The sequence below is a fragment of the Pongo abelii genome, chromosome 12 (assembly GCF_028885655.2).
Source record: "Pongo abelii isolate AG06213 chromosome 12, NHGRI_mPonAbe1-v2.0_pri, whole genome shotgun sequence".
NCBI classification, from domain to species: Eukaryota; Metazoa; Chordata; class Mammalia; order Primates; family Hominidae; genus Pongo; species Pongo abelii.
In genome coordinates, this window is record NC_071997.2 from 41938232 (window position 1) to 41960292 (window position 22061).

At 42.3% G+C, this 22061-nt stretch overlaps 1 protein-coding gene across 4 annotated transcripts in view; it reads left to right on the forward strand.

Annotated features, from left to right (window-relative positions):
• MERTK (MER proto-oncogene, tyrosine kinase) overlaps positions 1 to 22061 on the forward strand; it is a 135320-nt gene that overhangs the window by 77315 nt on the left and 35944 nt on the right. For all 4 annotated transcript variants that reach the window (XM_024241878.2, NM_001131516.1, XM_054545362.2 and 1 more), the window contains 2 exon segments: positions 3786 to 3969; positions 11306 to 11457. In XM_024241878.2, coding sequence (XP_024097646.2) covers positions 3786 to 3969; positions 11306 to 11457 — 336 coding nt within the window.

Here is a 22061-nt window from a genome sequence, read left to right on the forward strand (position 1 = left end):
AGCTGCATCCTATAAGGTTTTTGTTGTTGTTGTTGTTGTTCATCTCAAGTTTTCTGTCATTTTCCTTGTGAATTTTTTTTGTCCTCTTGATTATTTAGAAGTGTGTGTTTAAATTGTCACATAATTATGAATTTCCCAAATTTTCTTCCTTTACTGATTTCTAATGTTATTCCACTGTGTTTGGAGAATATACTTCATATGACTGTGATCCTTTTAAATTTATTAAGGCTTGTTTTATGACCTAAGTTCTATCCTGGAGAAAGTTTTGTGTGCACCTGAGAAGAATGTACATTCAGCTGTTGTTGGATGAAGTGTTTTGTGCATGTGGTTTTGGTCTCGTTGGTTTAGAGTCTTCAGTCTTCTGTTGCCTTGCTGATACTCTGTCTCATGGTTCCATCTGTTATTGAAAATGGGGAATTGAGATCTCAGCTCTTATTTTTGAATTGTCTGTTTCTCCCTTCCATTCTATCAGTTTTTGCTTCATGTTCTTTTGGGGCTCTGTTAGAAATATCCAGGGCCTCTTTCCCTAGAGGTAGACATTTATTTATTTGTTTGTTTGTTTGTTTGTTTGAGACAGAGTTTCGTGCTTGTTGCCCAGGCTGGAATGCAATGGTGCAGTCTCAACTCACTGCCACCTCTGCCTCCCGGGTTCAAGCAATTCTCCTGCCTCAGCCTCCTGAGTAGCTGGGACTACAGGCACCTGCCACTGCGCCCGGCTCATTTTTGTGTTTTTAGTAGAGATGTAGGTCTACCATGTCACTCAGGCTGAGGTAGACATTTATATACATGAACATAACTGAAGCATGGGCCAGCCCATTTTAAAACTGTTAACCAAAGTGCTGAGCTGTTTGAAGAGCCTGAGAGGACATGAAACATGAGGATGGTGAGCTTCAGGGAGACTCTCAGGAAGAGTACCACCCCACCTTGAGACGGCAGGTCTCAGGGTGACGTGAGGTGGGTAGGATGGTTGAAAAGTCTGAAAACACCAGGTCACGCCTGTTGATGGAAGATGATCACACACAAGATTTACCTGCTGTCTCTCTGCCATGGTTTTGGGTGTTCATGGTACACATGAAAAAGCATCCTGAGACAGCCAAATTCCAGTCCTTTCTTGCCCACCTTGGATTCTGTGGTGCTGGATATGATGATTCTGTTCTTGTCCCCCTTGGCTAGCTCAGCCTCCATTCATCCTTTCTCCTTTCCATCTCTGGTAGGCTTTCCAGATTTGGCAAATAAGAATACAGGACACCCAGTTAAACTACACGAATAATCTCATGACATACCTATACTGAAAAGTTACTTGTTGTTTCTTTGAAATTCAAGTTTAACTAGGTGTCCTTTATATTCTCTGGCAGTCCCACTGGGGTTAATCGGCACAAGCTCTAAAAGTTATCTTTTCTATTCTGTCATTAACAGTGTATTCCCAGTTTTTGAAGGGACCAAGTATGGCTTTGTAAAATTATAATTTTAAACTCTGACTCGGGACCAAATGAATGTTTTAGATGAGATTCAGATCTATGCACTAACAGGACACACCCTCTCACTTCCTTTGGTCCTGATCTTAGCTCTTTTCTTCACCCATTTTTGGGCCACACACTCCATTTCTAATTTTAGCTCTCCCACGTACTTCTTGCCACTTCATGCTCTCTTTTCCCTGAGGACCCACTGACTGAGAAGGACTGTTACAGAAACCCTGTTTTCCTCTAGGAATGTGCTCTCAGAGAGCGTCCCTGTGCCTGGAAATGCTCCCCACATGTCTCCGGAAGTGGGGTGGGGAGGAGAGCCAAAGGTTTCCTCCACCTTCGCTTTGGTGGTTGGTCACCAGGAAGTAGGTGCACACTCTAAAGTGAAACAAACAGAAAGTGATGTCTGCCAACAGCCACCACCAAGACAAGCGTCCAGGTTCTCGTTTCTCCTCTGGTGGCTCCTCAGGCCAAATGATACCTTCTTGTCACCCACGGAGTCTGAGTCAGAGGTGAAACTCAGCCCCCATACCATACTCCTGGTATCTGCCAGGGGATTTGGAATTCAGAACGTTTATTTCTGGTTCATTGACCTAAGATTCAAACACACATAGCCTGAAATTACAGTACTGTATATCCACAGCCCAGAACTGCAAGCCCATTATTAACAGCAATACATTTTGTGGCCTGAGGATTTTTCCCAAATTGCTCTCAGTTGCTTGTTTTACCCGATATCATTTTGGCTGTTCTGATTTTATAAGTGCCACACATTACAGAAATTTTGAAAAAGCATGTAATGGAGAACAAAATCCCATACTCTTCCTTATCCCCATACCCAGACGGAGGTATGCAAGGAAAGAGATGGAAGTTTCGCCCAGGACTAGATTTGTGCTGGGAATCGCCCTCTCTTGCCTATGCATACAGAGATTTGGAGGGGGATGTGAAGAGACTGGTGGAGTTATGGAGGGAAAGATAAGGCAGTATGTTTAAAGGAGATTTGGAGAAAAGTTTTCTGGAGGAGGGGCAAATGACTCTTTCCTATATCTCCCCATCAAAAAAAAAAAAAAAAAAAAAGCCAAGAATCTACATTTCCTTTGTGTGCCCCTGGAATTGAATTTCTGTTGGGGTCGAAGGGGTTAAGAATAAAGGACACACTAAAATTAGCCTCAGGCCGGGTGCATTGGCTCACGCCTGTCATCCTAGCACTTTGGGAGGCCAAGGCAGGCAGATCCCTTAAGATCAGGAGTTCAAGACCAGCCTGGCCAACATGGCAAAACCCCGTCTCTACTAAAAAAAAAAAAAAAAAAAAATTAGCCAGATGTGGTGGCAGGCACCTGTGATCCCAGCTACTCTGAAGGCTGAGGTGGGAGAATCACTTGAACCTGGGAGACCGAGATCACACCATTGCACTCCAGCCTGGGCAACAGAGTGAGACTCCATCTCAAAAAAAGTAGTAATAATAATAACAATAAAATAAAATAGAGTTAGCCTCAAGACAAGAGCAGTGTTCCTCAGGTTACATAATAAAAAGAAAGATTAAGAAACACTGGGCATAGTGGCTCACACCTGTAATCCCAGCACTTTGGAAGGCCAAGGCGGGTGGATCACCTGAGGTCAGGAGTTCGAGGCCAGCCTGGCCGACATAGTGAAACCCCATCTCTACTAAAAATACAGAGTTAGCTGCGCATGGTGGCACATGCCTGTAATTCCAGCTACTCAGGAGGCTGAGGCAGGAGAATTGCTTGAATCCGGGAGGTAGAGGTTGCAGTGAGTTGAGATAACACCACTGCACTCCAGCCTGGGCAAAGAGAGCAAAGGTCCATCTCAAAAAAAAAGAAAAGAAAAGAAAAAGAAAGCAAGAAACCCATCCTCTAAAAGCAGAATTTGGGAAATATTTCCTTTAAAAGGCAAAATAGTAAATATTTCAGGGTTTGCCGGCACATATTATATCTGTTGTCTCTGTTGCATATTCCGTGAAGCGGCTGAAAAAGTCAAAAATCAAAGAGGTTCTAAGAGAGGAGGGCCTTTATTTTATAGTATAACATGAATTCTAATCATCATAATTATTTGCTCCATTACCTGCCACAGTGAGAATTGTTAATTGTTATTTTAGGCGTTTTCCTCAGGTGTTCAGTTATTGTCTGAGTGGCATGAGTAACACACAGTGATGCTGGCAGGAAAATGTGTGTGTGCCCAGAAAGGAAGCAGGTCCTTCCCCTCAGCGTAGAGGAAGGGCCACGTGCACCGAATGCACACATGCCCCGTGCCTGACATTCCCACCACCTTACTAATGCCCGGTCCTCATGTTTACTCTTCGTTTAGGTCAAGGAAGCTGATCCGCTGAGTAATGGCTCAGTCATGATTTTTAACACCTCTGCCTCACCACATCTGTACCAAATCAAGCAGCTGCAAGCCCTGGCTAATTACAGCATTGGTGTTTCCTGCATGAATGAAATAGGCTGGTCTGCAGTGAGCCCTTGGATTCTAGCCAGCACGACTGAAGGAGGTAATTCCTGGGGTTCAGAATGTATGTATGTTGCCCCCAATGACATGTGATTCAACAAACCCTTCCCAGTGGCCTGACTGAGAGTTGAAACTTTGCTTTGTTTGGACTTTGTCTCTGGAGGAGAAAATTATTGAGGCGACTGATGAAAATAGGAAAGATATTTCCTCCATACTTTAAAAGCATTTAGTGACAAAACTTAGCTGTGTTATGTATAGGTAATCTTTTCTTTTACCTAGGAGATAATAGCAGCACACTTTAAAACATGCTCTCTCACAACACAACAATCAATACATGTTACCAACACAGTGGTCAATACAGAAGCCTTCAGCCACTCCAATATATGTGGGGATTTCTCTCCACCAGCAAGCAGTCAGCTCTGCAGCGGAGACCAGCTGAGTGTCCTCCATTCAAGTCTGACACTACATGGAGATAGCTTCAGATCCCACAGGTTGAGGGCTCAATCCCCAGGCCTCCCCTCCCTCCCATCCCCATCCCCAGCCTTTAGATGCCAATCACAAGTCTGGGCCTCTGGAACTTCTGACTGACCAAGTGTTTCCCATGACCTCAGCTTTGTGTCCAATTAATTTGCTAGAACGGTTCACAGACCTCAAGGAAATACTTATATTTACCAGTTTATCATAAAGGATATTACAAAGGATACAAATGAAGAGATGCGGAGGATGAGATATAGAGGCAAAGGGTGTGGAGCTTCCATGCCCTCCCTGGGCGCATCACCCTCCAGGAACCTCCACATGTTCAGCTATCTGGAAGCTCTCTGAACCCTGCTCTCTTGTTTTTTTGTGGAAGCTTCATGACAGCAGCATTCCTTCCTCCAGGTTATGGGTCAGGACCCCCTTTGTAATAAGGGTCTTATGACCCATAGTCAGAAAGATGGGGAAGATTAGAGTCCTGCATTGAGGCAGGTGAAAGGAAGGCAGGAAGAGGTCAGAGAGATTGTTTTCTGAGGCCTGCCCCTGAGGCGTAAAGCACCCGACATCATAGCAAAAGATTGTAACCAGGGCTATGGGAGTTGTAAGCCAGAAATCATGACAAAAACCTGTGTGTGTGTGTGTGTGTGTGTGTGTGTGTCTAGGTTATTATATATATGTACATATACACACATATATACATATAAAATAACCCACAAGTCCATTAAAATGTAATGGAATCATTCAAATGGATAGGTTTAATTGCATCATATTTTCTATTTGTTCTATCTGTAATTTGTTCTCCTTTTCTTCTTTTTCTTCATTTTAAAATATTATTTTTATATTTTTAATATTAATATTTTTATGATTCTATGTTTAATATTTTTATGATTCTTATTTTTTATTCTTTGTTTGGCTTATTAGCCATAGCTCTTTTTCTGTTCTTTTAGTGGTTGCTTTCGGATTCACAGTATACATATTTAACTTATCACAGTGTACCTTCAAGTGATTTATACCACTTCACATATATTCCATTTTCTCCTTCAGTTATTTTTGGCTACTGTTGTCAAAATTTTACTTTAATGTATCTTAAAAAAACCATTGCTACACTGTTGTTATTTTTCTTCAGTCAGTAATCTTTTACAGAGAGATTTATATAACCAGGAAAAACACATGTTTATGCGTTATAGTTACCATTTCTAGTGGTCTTCATTTTTTGGTCTTTATATTTTATCGGGCATCATTCTCCTTCTTCCTGAAGAACTTTTTAAAAAATCATTTCTTCTAGTGTGGATCTGCTGGTATGGTATTCAGCTCCTGTAGTCTGGGGAAAAATATTTATTTTACTTTTGAAATGTTCTTATTTTTATTTTTAGCCTTCATTTTTGAAAGGTATTTTTATGAGGTATAGAACTGTAGGTTCACAGTTTTAGCTTTTGTTTTTTGTTTGTTTGTTTGTTTTTACTTTCAGTACATTAAAAGAAGTTGCTCCCCTATCTTCTCGCTTGCATTGTTTCCCACATGAAATCTGTGATCATCCTAACTTTGTTCCTCTGTATGTAATGTGTCTTTTGTTCCTATTTTCACCCTTATCACTGATTTTGAGCAATTGAATTGTGACAGGCTTTGGTGTTATTTTATTTATATTCCTTGTGTTTGGAGTTTATTGAACTTCTGGGGTCTCTGTATTTGTTGTTTACATCGAATTTGGAAAAAGTTTGGCCATTATTTCTTCACATTTTTTTTCTGTTTCCACCTATCCTCTTTTTTAAGGACTCCAGTTATATATATATTAGACCATTTGAAGTTGTCCCATAACTCACTGATGATCTGTTATTATTTTCCCTTTCTTTTATCTCTGCATTTTATTTTGGATAGTTTCTATTGCTATGTCTTCAATTTCACTCATCTTTTTTGGTGCAGTATCTCATCTGACATTAGTCCTATCCAGTTTGTATTTCATCTCATACACCATAATTTTTATCTCTTTTTTGCATTTTTATGTCTCTAACTTTTGGACCATCCAGAATGCAGTTATAATTACTTTCCTTTTTTCTTTCTTTCTTATTTTCCTTTTTTGAGACAGAGTCTCATTCTGTCACACAGGCTGGAGTGCAGCGCCAATCATAGCTCACTGCAGTCTTGAACTCCTGGCTTAAGCAATTCTCCCACCTTCGCCTTTGCCTTCTGTGTAGCTGGTACTACAGGTGCATGCCACCACACCCAACTAATTTTTGTTTTTGTTTTTTTATGTTTTGTTTTTTGGTTTTTTTTTTTTTTTTTTTGAGACGGAGTTTCACTCTTGTTGCCCAGGCTGGAGTGCAATGGTGTGATCTCGGCTCACCGCAACATCTGCCTTCTGGGTTCAAGCAATTCTCCTGCCTCAGCCTCCTGAGTAGCTGGGATTACAGGCATGCACCACCACGCCCAGCTAATTTTGTATTTTTAGTAGAGATGGGGTTTCTCCATGTTGGTCAGGCTGGTCTTGAACTCCTGACCTCAGGTGATCTGCCCGCCTTGGCCTCCCAAAGTGCTGGGATAACAGGCATGAGCCACCACACCCGGCATGTTTTTTGTTTGTTTGTTTGTTTATAGAAACAGGGTCTCACTATTTTGCCCAGGCTGCTCTCAAACTCCTGACCTCAAATGATCTTCCCACCTCAGCCTCCCAAAATGTGGGGATTATAGGCATGAGCCACCGTGCCCAGCCTTTTCATAACAGTTTCAATGTCTTTGTTTGCTATCCTAACATCTATGTTATTTGTGGGTGGTTTCAGCTGATTCATTTATGTTTCCACTCTAGGTAGTATTTTTCAGGTTCTTTGCATGCCTGATAATGTTTGATTGGATTACAGACATTGTAATTTTACAGTGTTGGATGCTAGATATTCTTGTATTTCTATAAGTAGTGAGCTTTGTTTTGAGACACAGTTAAGCTAGTGGGAAACTGTTTAATCCTGTAGGGTCTTGCTTTTAAGATTAGGCAGAACCTGAGCAGGGCTCAGTCTCATGTCAGTTATTACCCACTGCTGACACAAGACCATTCTGTGTGCCCTACTCAGTGCTTCTTGAATCATTAGATTTTCCAGTCTGATTGATGAGAACAGGCACTATTCTTGCCCCATGTGAGGCCTGGATACCACTACCTGTAATTGTTTCGTGTGGTTCTTTTTCTATTTTCCTTTAGAGACATCCTAAGGATTCTGGTGCCTTCTCCTGGGTATTTGCCTTTCTTAGTTTATGCCCTCGTTTTCATGGAGCCCATTCTCAGTTAGCTTGCACAGAATGTATACATAAAAAGTAAAGATTGTGGGAACTTGCATGTCCTTGTGTAATACTGCCTTAGTAATTTTTCCAAATATAGAAATTTAGGTTGAAATTATTTTCCCTCAGAAGTTTAAAGGTGTTTCTGTATCATTTTTTAGCTTCATGGGTTGCTGTGGAAAATTCTGATACTTAAGTTTTCTATGTGAACTGTTTTACAGTTTTAGTTTTTAAAATATCTTTTCTCTTTAATCCTGGTTCTGTGATAAGCTGTAATGTGCAATTTGTTTTGGTCATTATCAGGGGCATTCAGTGGCCCCTTTGATCTGGAAATGCAAGTCTTTTGGTCCTTAAACTTTTTTTTTTCCTTTGGAAATGTTCCACTCTCTGTTTTTTCCAGAAATTGTGTTAGACGATTGTTAGTTAGACCTCTTTGATTGCTTCCTCAATTTTCTTTTTTCAAATTGGCCTATTTTCTTTGCCTTTTTATTCTACCCTCTTGGAGATTTACTTGATTTATCTTCCAATTCTTCTATTAAATATTTTATTTTACTTATCATGTTGCTAATTTCAAGTTTTTTTCATTGAAAATGTTTTTCTGGTTCTCAATCATAAGAGCCTTTTCTGGATATCTCAATTATTTTTTGTCTGTTTGTCTTTAGTTTCTCTAGTTCCCTACACTAGCTTTGTCTCCTCTAAGCCCTCTGTTCTGTGTGGTTTTTTTGGTCCCTGATATTCAGTGGGGAGGCTTCCCCAGACCTCTGCTAATTTCTGCTGTCTGCTCCTGTGGAAGAGTGAAGAATCATTGATTTGATTGGAACTCTGTGGGTATGGGCAGAGCTTGTAGGCTTCACTATAGGTGATTGGACAGTGACCTAAGTGTTTTGATCCAGATACCCCCAACTGTCAAAATTGGTTTATTTCCTCTGTAGCCGCTCACTTCCTCTAGAAAAGAAGTGTCCTGCTCCAGGAATTAAACGTGGCTGCTGATATTCTAGTAGCCAAGTAGGGGAGGAGGGGAAGGTAGAGTCCTTGTCATTTAGTATATAAACTTTCACTTATTTTCCCAGTTTTCAGCCTGGCTCCTTATCATGCCTCCATTCTATAGGTGCCCTAAGTTTATTGGCTTTCTGCTTCAGGGAATAAATCACCCTGTGTCCTATGGATATTTGAGGGCATACTTGCCAGGTGTGTAAGCATGGAGAAGACAGACTGTGAGACGCAACTATTTCTTTTTTTTTTGAGACGGATTCTCGCTCTGTCGCCCAGGCTAGACTGCAGTGGCGCAATCTCGGCTCACTGCAAGCTTCACCTCCCAGGTTCACGCCATTCTCCTGCCTCAGCCTCCCGAGTAGCTGGGACTACAGGTGCCCACCACCGCACCCAGCTAATTTTTTGTATTTTTAGTAGAGACGGGATTTCACCGTGTTAGCCAGGATGGTCTCGATCTCCTGACCTTGTGATCCACCCACCTCGGCCTCCCAAAGTGCTGGGATTACAGGCGTGAGCTACCGCGCCCAGCCGAGACGCAACTATTTCTTAATCAGACTTCCAATCATTCTTTCCAGTTTTAGTCCCCGTTTTACTACCTGGGCCCACAGCTTCTGAGCTGCTCTGTGGTTCTTTGGGAGAACATTGGCTTGCTGAGTTAATTATACCTTCTTCATCTCTTTTTCAGCTTTCAAATATGTGTTGAAATCTCTCTTCTACTGTTGACTCCTCTTTGCCTTGTGAGTTTATATCTTTTTAAATTCTTTATCGCCATCGTAGAGGGGTTTTGGGAGGAGGCAGACATACAGACATGTTGTGTTGGCCATATTTATCCACAAATTCTACAACAGGTTTGAAAGTGTGCGACTGATTTCATAGGCAGCTTTAGTTGTGTGATGTTTTCTAAGCTGAAATTCATTTTAACTTCATGATTGCTGTTTCTGGAATCAGCAGAGAAAAAGAGGGTTATAGTATCCTTTCACACATATCTGAAATATAGAATTTAACCTCCCCTCATTCAACTACAGGCAACAGTTTGGTGTATATTATTCCAATTGTTATTATTCTTTCTAGATATAGAAGGCTTATTTTTTTAATTTCTAAAATGGATCTATATACTTTTTACAATCTGATTTTTCCCCCATTGGATTTTTTTTATATCAATACACATGACCTAATTCTTCCCAGTGACGAGGTAGTAAGTATTCCATTGGAAAATGTATCAAAATTTGTATTATTATTATTATTTGAGACAGAGTCTCACTCTGTTGCCCAGGCTGAAGTGCAGTGGCATGATCTCGGCTCACTGCAACCTCCGTCTCCCAGGTTATATCATAATTATTGACCAAGCATTGCATTTATTTATATTTGTCACTATTATGCTGCAATGAATATAACATTACCTACAGATTAAATTCCTGGAAATAAAATATTTGGTCAGAGAGCATATTATTTTCAATTTTAACAGATATAGTTAAGTTATTCTCTCCCAAAAAAGACTGTAGTAATGATCTTGACTTGTTTCCCAAATTATTTTATACACATACACTCGTGCACACACACACACACACACACACTTTTTAAATGTGTTGACAGATTAGCTCTGTTCAGACTGTCAGTAACTTGCCTCTGGACTTTAAAATGGTGGCTGCATTCTGAGCTCAGCAGTGTTTCCTACCTTGTGCATCTCAAATGCCACCAAGCTGATCTCTAGCCGGCCGTGTTAACTTTCTGCCCCACAGGTTTATGCTGGAGAACATTGTTCAAGTTGTGTCTGCTTCACTTCCCCAGGAGTCCAAAACACCACCCACCCTACCTTCCCTGACTTCCTCTTCTTTGCTATTTTACTTTAGGTGCTCATGAAATTTCCTTTTTTTTTTTTTTCTTTTGAGATGGGGTCTTGCCCTGTCACCCAGGCTAGAGTGCAGTGGTGCAATTACGGCTCACTGCAGGCTTGACTTTCCAGGGTCAAGTGATCTTTCCTCAGCCACCCGAGTAGCTGGGACTACACACCTGTGCCGTCACACCCAGCTAATTTTTTTATTTTTAGTGGTGATTGGGGTCTCACTATGTTGTCCAGGCTGGTCTCAAACTCCTGAGCTCAAGCAATCCTCTCCCTCTGGCCTCCCAAAGTGCTGGGATTATAGGCATGAGCCACCATACCTGGCCAACATTTTCTTCTTTTCTTTCTCTTTCTCTTTCTTTCCTTCTTTTCTTCCTTGCTTGCTTTTTCTGCCCAGGCTGAAGTGCAGTGGCATGATCATGTCTCACTGTAGCCTCAACCTCCTGGGCTCAAGGAATCCTCCTGCCTGTCTCCTGAGGGACTGGAACTACAGATGTGCACCAAGCAGTCAGCTAATTTTTTAGTTTTTTGTTTTGTTTTGTAGAGAGGGTCTCACTATGTTCTGGCTGACATTTTCAACTTAAGAAATGAGTTTCTAGGCTTCAGTAACCTAAAAGGGCCCACTTATTTAAAACTCATTGATATCTCAGTGAAAATCTTAGTTGAAAAGGTGAAAATGTGCTAAAAGTCTTGGTCTCATTTGAGTGCTTTTCATAGAGCATTTGAAACCCAAACACTTGAAAACCCAGATGAGAATACATCTGTGTGTGCTTTGTGGTTCTTCATTCTTCTCTCCTTTTTTCTTTTGTAGCCCCATCAGTAGCACCTTTAAACGTCACTGTGTTTCTGAATGAATCTAGTGATAATGTGGACATCAGATGGATGAAGCCTTCGACTAAGCAGCAGGATGGAGAACTGGTGGGCTACCGGATATCCCACGTGTGGCAGAGTGCAGGGATTTCCGTAAGTCTAAACCCTAGAAGAGCATGATTAGTCATCTCCTTTCAACTTGCTGGTTTACTTCAGTTTTAGAAGCTTTCATTTGGTTTTGAAAAGACCTGATGTGATTGAGTTAGGCAAGGCACCTTTCAGGGGAACATAAAAAATATAGTAAATATTAGAGGTGACTGAACAGTTACAAAATTCTAAGGAATCTTTTGGGACTTTCCTCACTCACTCATTCATTCATTCATTCATTTACTTATTCATGAGATAGATACAGAATTCATCCTCTGTTATCACCTGACTTTTGCCCTTATGGAATTTAGGCTCTTATAGGACGACAGTGTGGACTACCCAAGTTGTAGCATTAGGTCAGGGAGCTACAGGGCTTAGCAGTCCAGCAATTCATGGCCTTTTGGAAATTTCATGGGACTTTGCAAAAGAAGAAGATAAGGGAATAACCTCATCCTCATAGAGAATGGCAAGAAGTAAGCAGACCCCAAAGGAGCGGACCAAGCAAGCTCGCTGGCCAGCCTGGCACAGCTGCAGACAAGCCGAAATTAGACATCAGAATTACTGGATCACGACATGCAGTCTGACACTACATAGCACACAACCAGGTGCATCAGCCAGGTGGCACACGTTTCCTGCTCCACCAAGTCCCATTGGGCAATGTGATGTACCCATTTGGTGGATTGTGCACCTGAGGGTACTAGGGTCAAGGGCTCAGCACCCTGTGTAGTGAGCAGCAAACAAGCTGATCCTCTGTGCAGTTGTACAGTCGTCATGCTGTGGCCACCTTGACCTACTTCACTGCCCATGTGACCAGCCCCAGCATGGCTCGGGGTTGGGGATAGTTAGGCCTTGCAGTTTGTCATGCTCAGCAAGGATGAACAAAGATGCTTGGAGCCTGTGGCAGACTGCCTCTCCCAGAAAAGGTGGTACTTGAATTGGGCTTGTGTGTTAGTCAAGATTCTTTAGAGAAACAGCTAATTGAACACGTATGTACAGAAGGAGATTTATGATAAGAAATTGACTCATGCAATTACAGAGGCTGAGAAGTCTCACAATCTGCCATCTGGAAGCTGGAGACCCAGGAGCCAGTGGTGTAATTTAGTCAGAGTCTGAAGGCCTGAGAACAGGGGCAGTGGTGTAGATCTCAATCCAAGGACAGGAGAGTACTGATGTCTCAGCTCAAGCATTCAGGCAGAAGAAAAGGGGAGAATTCCTCCTTTCTTTACCTTTTGTTCTTGTCAGGCCCTCAATGGATGGAATGAGGCCCAGCCACACTGGAGAGGGCAGTCTGCATTAGTGAGTCCCCCATTTCAAATAATAATCTCACTGGAAACACCTTCACAGACACACCCAGAAATCATGTTGAGCCACATAGCTGGGCACCTCTGTCACCCAGTCAAGTTGACACATAATATTAACCATCACAGCTTAGAGTAATTTTGACAGATGAAATTTGAGGAGTCTCAGATGGGAAAAGATAACATGAGAGAAGGCACAACATGGCAGCTTTAAGTTCTGACTCACTTGAAGATCTGGAACATAACCCTTTTGTGAGAGCGAGGTGTGAGATGAAGCTGGATTGAGGAGTTCTGACCCTAAAATGCAGGGCCCTGAAAGTGAGGCCAAGGCAGGTAGAAACTGGTTGATAGCAAGGGAGCCAATGATAAGCATGAGCTCAGGAGCACAACTTGAGACTTACAGATCATGATGATGACCTAGATGATTCTTCTTTCATGAATAATTACATTGAGTTTGCTGATATAAGTAACCTTCCAACCTGCCTTCTTTCCACCAGACCATATTTGCTGAGCACATTCCACTCTGGTCTTCCAAGACTGAGCAGGCAACTCAGCAGCAGGCTCCTGCCAGCTACAGAGGTTTTCTTGCTCCCTGAAAATGTATATCAGAATCATCCGCAGTGTTAATTTGGAATACCACTGTGTGCTTGGAACTGGGTAGGGGTATGGTGGGGGAGCATTAATATGTCAGGTAATTCCTGCCTTATAATCAATCTAAAGCTGGCAAGATCCTTTAGATTTTTGCTAAAGCTGGCAAGTTCAGTGAAGACCCTCTAGTGTAAGTACTGGTTTCATTTCACAGTGGCAAACAAAAGGCAAAGGGAATCTACGTGTGAAATAGTGGCTTCCTCCCTAAGTACCAGCCAGTGCCCTTCCAATGACTTTGCTAGGCATGACTCCAGTCAAACCCAGAGGGACATTTGATTTTGATTTCTATGAATTCTAAAGACCACTGCTATGATGTGAACCCTGGACCCAATACAGCAGCAGGAAAGGCAGCTGGGTGATGATGCCTGGGTGTGATTAGGTGGGCAGCTTCTAGACAGGTTCCCTTCCCACCTGGGAAAGGAAGAGAGTGGGGTATTGCTGCCTCCTTTTGTGACACAGAACATCCATGATGGGCAGATGCACTGGTTTCATTATCAAGTCTGTCTCGACTTTACTGTGATCATGGAAAGCATGCTTCTTCTGTGTTGCCATATTCCTGATCAATCTAACCCTAGTGATGGATTGTATTAGTCTGTTTTCACACTGCTAATAAAGACATACCTGAGACTAGGTAATGATAAAGAAAAATAGATTTAATGGACTCACAGTTCCACATGTCTGGGGAGCCCTCACAATCATGGCAGGAGGCAGAGAAGGAGCAAAGGCACGTCTTACCTGGTGGCAGGCAAGAGAGTGTGTGCAGGGGAACTCCCCTTTATAAAACCATAGGATCTCACGAGACTCACTGTCAAGAGAACAGCACGGGAAAACCCCGCCCCCATGACTCAATTACCTCCCACTGGGACCCTCCCATGGCACTACAAGTCAAAATGAGGTTTGGGTGGGGACACAGCCAAACCATATAATAGATCCAAATTTTAGCTTCTTCATGGCATCTGTATGGAGCATCAGATATAGATGCTGCATATAGAGATGAACAGGGTGAATGGGTGAGCAGATGCATCCACCAATGATGCTCAAGCTTTGTTGTAATCATTTTTAGCCACATATCATCCAGGATTTATCAAAACTGTCATTTTCTGAAAGGACACTTAAAATTTATTTTAATTTCTCTGCCTCAGTTTACCTATCAGGAAGCAGACTGTTGGAAGCAGTAGGTGATGGAAGTAGAGAAAAAGAAGGCTTAGAAGTCCATGTTGTTCTGCCTCATAGTAAATGATCATGGTATTAATTCATTTTAAGTAGCAATCCTGCTTAAAAGTCATAGCTGCAAGAGAAGCAGCCTTTCCTTTGTCTTTTGTCCCAAGGCATTTGTGCAAGGTGCCTCTGGATTAACTGCATTTCTCCATTGGCTGAGTTGCAGGAATCAAATGCCTCTTTGAGAGAAAGGCTTTTGTTCACAATGCTGAATGCTTGGTATAGCTATACTAAGCATAAAAGTTCAGTAGGAATTTTATCTTTCTCTATTTGGCAGAAAATAGTGATTACCGGCAGACACTTAGGCTGTCGAAAAACAAGCCAGTTTGTTTAAAGAGCTGCAGGTCATCCTTTCTCCTTCCCTTCTGGCATGGGTGAAAGCTGCTTTTCTGAAGGGGGCCTCTTGAGCTGAGGCATTCTGAAGGGCAGCAATGATGAAAACCTTATGAATGACTGGCTGGAAAGCCTTGTGCACTAAATGCCATTAGCACTCAGCTAGGCTGTGCATTCTCATTGCCCTTTGTTCAGAACGGTCCCCTCTGCAGGGAGAACAGAACTGCCACAGTTAGGGCTGTGACCTTTCCAGTCACTTACCTCCTTGGGGATGCCAGATCATCCCAGTGAGATCATTTTATTATGCTTTACACTGTACTTTATGCATCATGACAGTCTTGTGACCACAAAGACACAGTGGCTCACTTTACTTTGGAAAACATTCTCTGATGCAGCTAAGTTTCAAGCTTATGATCCAAAACTAGGGACAAATAAGAACATGGAAGAAAGGCAGACCCTGGGAGTCCCCTGAAATCCACACCCAAAAGGAAGTTTGAGATGATCTTGGCATCTGTCACTGTGATTTCCTTGAATTTCCTTCATCTCAGAAGGGCAAAGCTTAGACAAAACCTTGTCTCAAAATTATCCGTTCATTTTCATTTTTAGATAACTGATACTAAAGCTACTTCCTTATGCAGGACAGAGCAGTTGGGCATTTTTGAAAGATATTTCTCATTATAACTGTAATTAAGGGTGGGGTTTTTCGTGTGCATGCAGTTTCAGAACTTTCTTGGCAGTCGTTTTTCCTCGGCTTATCGCAGCTACACGGAAGACAGGTTTGTAGCTTTGCATTCCCACAACAGTCATGTCACTTTCAGACTAAGAATCCTTTGATCTTTACTGAATGGATATTTATTATATCTCAAATGATGATACCTACCTTTTTTGTTCTATTTTTCTTGCGATTCCTTGCCTTCCAAATCAGAGTTTAAAATCCAAAGATAAGGAGCAAATACAATGCGTTCTCTTTGAAGTTGGAGGCAGGTCTTGCTCGTCTTTGTACTATCTGAACACAGGGCCTTGACCTTGCTTTGTAGGCATTTATGGCACTATGGATTTGATGTGTGGGCCCAGCTACACCGTCTAAACCAGCTGGAGAATTTCTCTCTTTGAATGGGACAGTCTTTTATTAAGTGTGGACTAGTATTTCCCAACCCACCCTCATTCCTGTAAAGTGTCAGTGGATCTTCTGTGAAAAAAGAGTTCAGTGAGCAAATAGAATTATAAAATATTGCATATTATACCACCTTGAAGGCCCACCATGTATACTGGCAAGTTCAAGGCTCTTTGAAGTTCAACAGAAAATAAATCTGTTTAACTTTGACCCAGAATCACCTAAATGTTAGGCAGAGACACATTTTTATACGTGCAGTTTTTATGGAGTTCGTTGCTTTGGGTTTATTGCTCTAATGCTAGTTTACTCTTCGTTTTCAAAGGTATAGATCTTAGAAGGAAGTCTCATAGCAGAGATTATTATAGCCTTGAGACAGCATGATATATAGAACCAACTTTTTTTTTTTTTTTTTTTGAGACAGAGTCTCACTCTGTCATTCAGGCTGGAATGCAGTGGCATGATCTCGGCTCACTGCAACATCTGCCTCCCAGAGAACCAAGTTCTTTGGAGACTCAGGGAAGCTGCAGTGTACTTGGCCCAAGACCTCGGCCTCCTAACAAGCTCTACTAATGAGCAGAGCTATGTGCCTGGATGTTGGCATGTGCGCACCGCCTCTTCCTGTCTCCTTTTCTCCCTCTTTCTCACTGTCAAAGGAGAGCAGAGCATTTGAACTGGTGTTGTCTTAAAATATGAGGAATAGGCAAGGTTCTCATGGCCAGCCAGGGATCTGAACCACTTCTGAAACCCAGGGATTGATCAAATAGGGTACATTTTGCCTGGAGGAGAAACTTAACATGGAGGTAAACTCCATGAGTAGGTCAAATAAGCTTCTTGGTTTGGGGAACTAGACAGCCTTGATGATTTTCTCTAACGCACTAAGGCTTGGAAGATACCACAAGGTCAATTCTGTAAGAAGGTTTTGTATTTATTTACAGGGAAAGAAGACCCAACTGTAGCACCACCTTGAACATGATATAAGAATAATCATAGCCACCACCGATTACTTGCAGCATGCCAGATCGTGTACTATGTGTTTTACATAAAGGAACTCATTTAACCTCACGCCTTATAATCTCAGCACTTTGGGAGGCCAAGACAGGTGGATCACCTGAGGTTAGGAGTTCGAGACCAGCCTAGCCAACATGGTGAAACCCTGTCTCTACTAAAAATACAAAAATTAGCCCAGTGTGGTGGCGGGCACCTGTTGTCCCAGCTACTTGGGCAGCTGAGGCAGGAGAATCGCTTGAATCTGGGAGGCGGAGGTTGCAGTGAGCCGAGATGGCGCCACTGCACTCCAGCCTAGGGGACAGAGTGAGACTCCATCTCAAAAAACACTGTGAGTAAGATAATATGCTCAATTTTCAGTTGAGGAAACTAAAGCTCAGAGATGCTGGGTAACTGCCGCAGAGTCATAAAGTTTGGGCTAAAAACCTCAGTCCGACTGACTCCAAAACCAGGGCTTTTCAGAAACCCGCTACTCATTCCCAGGTGCCCTTGGCTTTCTTCATAATACAGTCTCTCATTCAAATTCCACAGTGTGGCCTCTCCGTAGAAAGAAGGAAGAACAGGACATGTTTTGAAGAGTTAGGTGTGAGAGTTTTGTGTTGGTACCTGTGAATTTGAAACCCCTTTGAACAAGTCACCTTTGTTGTTGTCATGAGACAGAAACTTTTATCTCATTGAGGTTATAGAATAGGCCAGAGTCTTAAATACAGTTACGAGTTACAGGGTTGTGAATTCTTTTTTTTTTTTTTTTTCAGACGGAGTCTCACTCTGTCACCCAGGCTGAAGTGCAGTGGTGAGGTCTCCACTCACTGCAAGCTCCACCTCCCAGGTTCACGCCATTCTCCTGCCTCAGCCTCCCGAGTAGCTGGGACTACAGGCGCCCGCCACCATGCCCGGCTAATTTTTTGTATTTTTAGTAGAGACGGGGTTTCACCGTGTTAGCCAGGATGGTTTCGATCTCCTGACCTTGTGATCCACCCGCCTCGGCCTCCCAAAGTGCTGGGATTACAGGCCACACATAGGATAAAAAACAAATTGACTTTCCAAAGATGTGTTATTACTTTTCTGACTGTCAAGATCCACTGTGTCTTATCTTATATGTAAGTAAAGTTGCAATCAAGTGCCATATTACAAATCTGATTTTATTACCAGGAAATGCTTTCAGATGTTTAAGTCCTTGAGGCTATGAACCTGGTGTTGGTGAAAAATGAAAACTCACTCAATGAAAAATATGCAGTTGGCCCATGGCATGCACCCCATGACCAGACCACCTCATGCCAGGGAAATGGCCCCATCTTATGTGATCTGTACCCTGACAGCACCAGAGATAATACACATGGGGTAGCACCTGTATGCATCTGATTTTAGTGGATTTCTCTGACAACTTAAAAAATCAGACTTAAATACTTGGAGATATGAATTGGGGCACACCGTTCTTTACATACTTGGCACCAAAACAGTATGGATAAATTACATCCATTTTAAAAAACATGAATCATTTTAAAACTATATTTAAGGTTACCATTTAAGGATATCCTTAGAGAAAATTGTTAAACCTCTTTTAAAATATATGTCATATATCTTTCTAATCACTATGGCAACATTTATTATAATTCCACCCCTAAAATGTGATAACCCTTGACCATCTCCAAAATGTGTGACTGATAAACACTGGCCAGCATCTTTGTCATACTTTGATATTCAGAATGATGGCAATGGCTGTGATGCTGGCCATCATCGAACGGTGGGAGCGTTTGCTCTAGGCCAGGCACTGTTACACATTTGTTAACTCACTTAGGAGAATAAGAAGTGGAAATTTAAAAAGTAACCTTTCTGGGGTTTCCTACTGAGTCATAGGCCCTAAGTGAGTAGACACAGGTTAAGTATCCCTTATCCAAAGTGTCTGGGGACCAGAAGTGTTTCAGATTGTGGATTCTTTCTGATTTTGGAATATTTGCATTATATTTACCAGTTGGGCATCCTAAATCTCAACTTATTTACTTAGCGTTTCCTTTGTGTCATGTCAGTGCTCAAAAAGTTTTGGATTTTGGAACATTTCAGATTTCAGATTTTGGGATATGGGATGCTCAAACTGTATTATAGCCTACTTGAATGTTTATTTCCAAAAGAATAATTTGTTTTTGTTAGGGTTTCTATTCTTCTATTCATTTAATTCTTTCCCAATCGTGTAATTCCTCTTATTTTGAGATGATTCTCTCATAAGTGAGGTATCATATTTGAGCCCGCAGCCAGAAGCAGGCCAGTGTTCCGCATCAGGCATGAGGCTTGTCCTTTGGAGGAGCTGTCTACTGTGAAGCAGATGTGTTAGTTATGTCTCAGCAATGGCCTGAGTCACCAAACGGCTCCATGACCGTGGGGGTTTGGTCCATGGAGTTACTCTACCTGATGATTTTCTGCCCCACTCCCAAATTAAACACAGAATGACCAACTAACTCATAATCAAAACTAGTTTGCAATAAATACAATGCTCTATTTATATTTTTTTTTTGTTGCTTGTTTTGAAACGGAGTCTCAGGCTGGAGTGCAGTGGCGTGATCTTGGCTCACTGCGTCCTCCGTGTCCTGGATTAACGCGATTCTCCTGTCTCAGCCACCCAAGTAGCTGGGATTACAGGTGCATGCCACTGCACCCAGCTAATTTTTGTATTTTTAGTAGAGATGGAGTTTTGCCATGTTGGCCTGGCTGGTCTTGAACTCCTGACCTCAGGTTATCAGCCCATCTCGGCCTCCCAAAGTGCTGGGATTACAGGTGTGAGCCACCTCGCCCAGCCCAGTGCTCTATTTCTGAAAAAGATATCACCAGAATATTTTAAAAAAGGTTAATTATTAATTAGTTCACTTAATTAACAAAAAAAATCTGTGGCAAATCTCATAGACTCAAGAGTCCAGTGGGATAGAAAAACCAACCTTCTTAACGGTCATATTTTCCCTTTCATCCCTTGTCTAGGGGTGTGATATTATGCTATACTGTGTGTCTGGGTGTGTGTGTACACACACAATATATACATAATGTGTGTGGAGGGGAGCTTTCCATCCAGGGGTCCTGGCTTATTACTCCTATAGCCCTTGTTGTTTCCTAACGGACTAAAACAACAAGCATACCTTTGTTGAAGTATTTGGCCTTTTGTCCTTGGTTTCTGAAGTAGCTTCAGAGCTTTAACGGTGAAAGACGGACTTTTGTTATAATGTTTGGGCACTTTAGGCCTCAGAAAACAGAATCTCTCTTGCTGAGCTTCTCCTGCCCTCCTTTCATGTACTCCCTAGTCTCCCCAAGGCAGGGCTCTAATTTTCCCCTGCCCTCAGCCATAAAGAAATTCTTTGACCTACCTGATCTGATTAGAAGTCATAAGACTCACATTTCGGAAGGAGTCCTGTTTCCATTCCCTGGAGGAAGGAGCCACGCACAGAGAGGCCAAGAAGAATCTGAACAGATAGGCCTTGTTGGGTTTCCTCGCTCAGTCTATTAGTACTAGATCATGCCTTGTTTGTCCAATCACAATTCTACATGGTTGTCAATCACGCCTATCCAATGGAGCCTCCATGAAAGGCCCATGAGGATGGGGTTCAGAGAGCTTCCAGGTAGTGGAACACATGGAGGTTTCCAGAGGATGGTGCACCCAGGGCGGGCATGAAAGCTCTGCACCCCTTCCCATGTGCCTTGCCCTATATAGCTCTTCATCTGTATCTTCTGCAATATCCTTAATGATAAACCAGTGACCGGGCATGGTGGGTCATGCCTGTAATCCCAGCACTTTGGGAGGCTGAGGCAGGTGGATCACCAGGTCAAGAGATCGAGACCATCATGGCCAACATGGTGAAACCCCGTCTCTACTGAAAATACAAAAATTAGCTGGGCGTGGTGGTGTGCACCTGTAGTCCCAGCTACTCAGGAGGCTGAGGAAGGAGAATTGCTTGAACCTGGGAGGTGGAGGTTGCAGTGAGCTGAGATAGCGCTACTGCACTCCAGCCTGGGCAACAGAGCAAGACTCTGTCTCAAAAAAAAAAAAGAAAAGAAAAGAAAGAAAAAAGAAAAAAATAATAAACCAGTGAATGTCTTTTCCTAAGTTCTGTGAGCCACTCTAGCAAATTAAACAAACTCAAGGAGGGGGTCATGGGGTCCCTGATTTATAGCCAGCCGGTCAGAAGTACAGGTCAAACTACCTGGGGCTTGTGATTTGTGTCTGAAACTCGGGGGACTCTTGGGGGCTGAGCCCTCACCCTGTGGGATCTGACACTATCTCCAGATGATAGTGTTGGAATTGAACTGAGTTGGAGAATGTCCAGCTGGTGTCTGCTGTGGAACTGACTGATTGGTTTTTGGTAGGGAAACATTCTCATACACTTCTTGGTGACCAGAGGTCACAGAAGCCTTCTGCGTTGACTGTTGTGGTGTGGGAGCAGAGAAAACTGCTTGTTTTTTTCTGCAGGGGGCATTTCTGGGTCATGATGTCCACTGCCTGTTTAAATTTAGAAACAGTCTCTGGATGGCCAACCCAGGTGCCCCTTTAGTCATGAATGATGGACTGCTCTCTCCTTAAGGGTTGAGATGGTTCTATCCTTCACCATTGCTAGGAAAGTGACTGGCTTGAGAGTGAGTGGCCAGGGAATAAAGTTACCAATAGCACTGCCTTTGCTGTTCATTGATGACCTGTGACATCCGTGACCTGTGACATCTGTGACCTGCATGACCTGAGACCTCTTTCTGTCTCTGAAATCAAATTTCCAAAATTCAGAGATAAAGACATGTTCCTAGAACTTCATTTCAGCTTTCACAACCCCTACAATTTCCATTTGAAAAGCCGGCCCAAACACAAAATTAGTTTCCTACACCAGAGAACATTATGATTATAGAAGTTTGGAAAAGGGGAGGAAGGTATTGTATAAACCCTTAGTTCTGGTTATTTTTTTCCCTTTGTTTGAATGACAGTGACTTTAAAATAACATACAAATAAAAGTAAAACCAGAGTTTTGAAA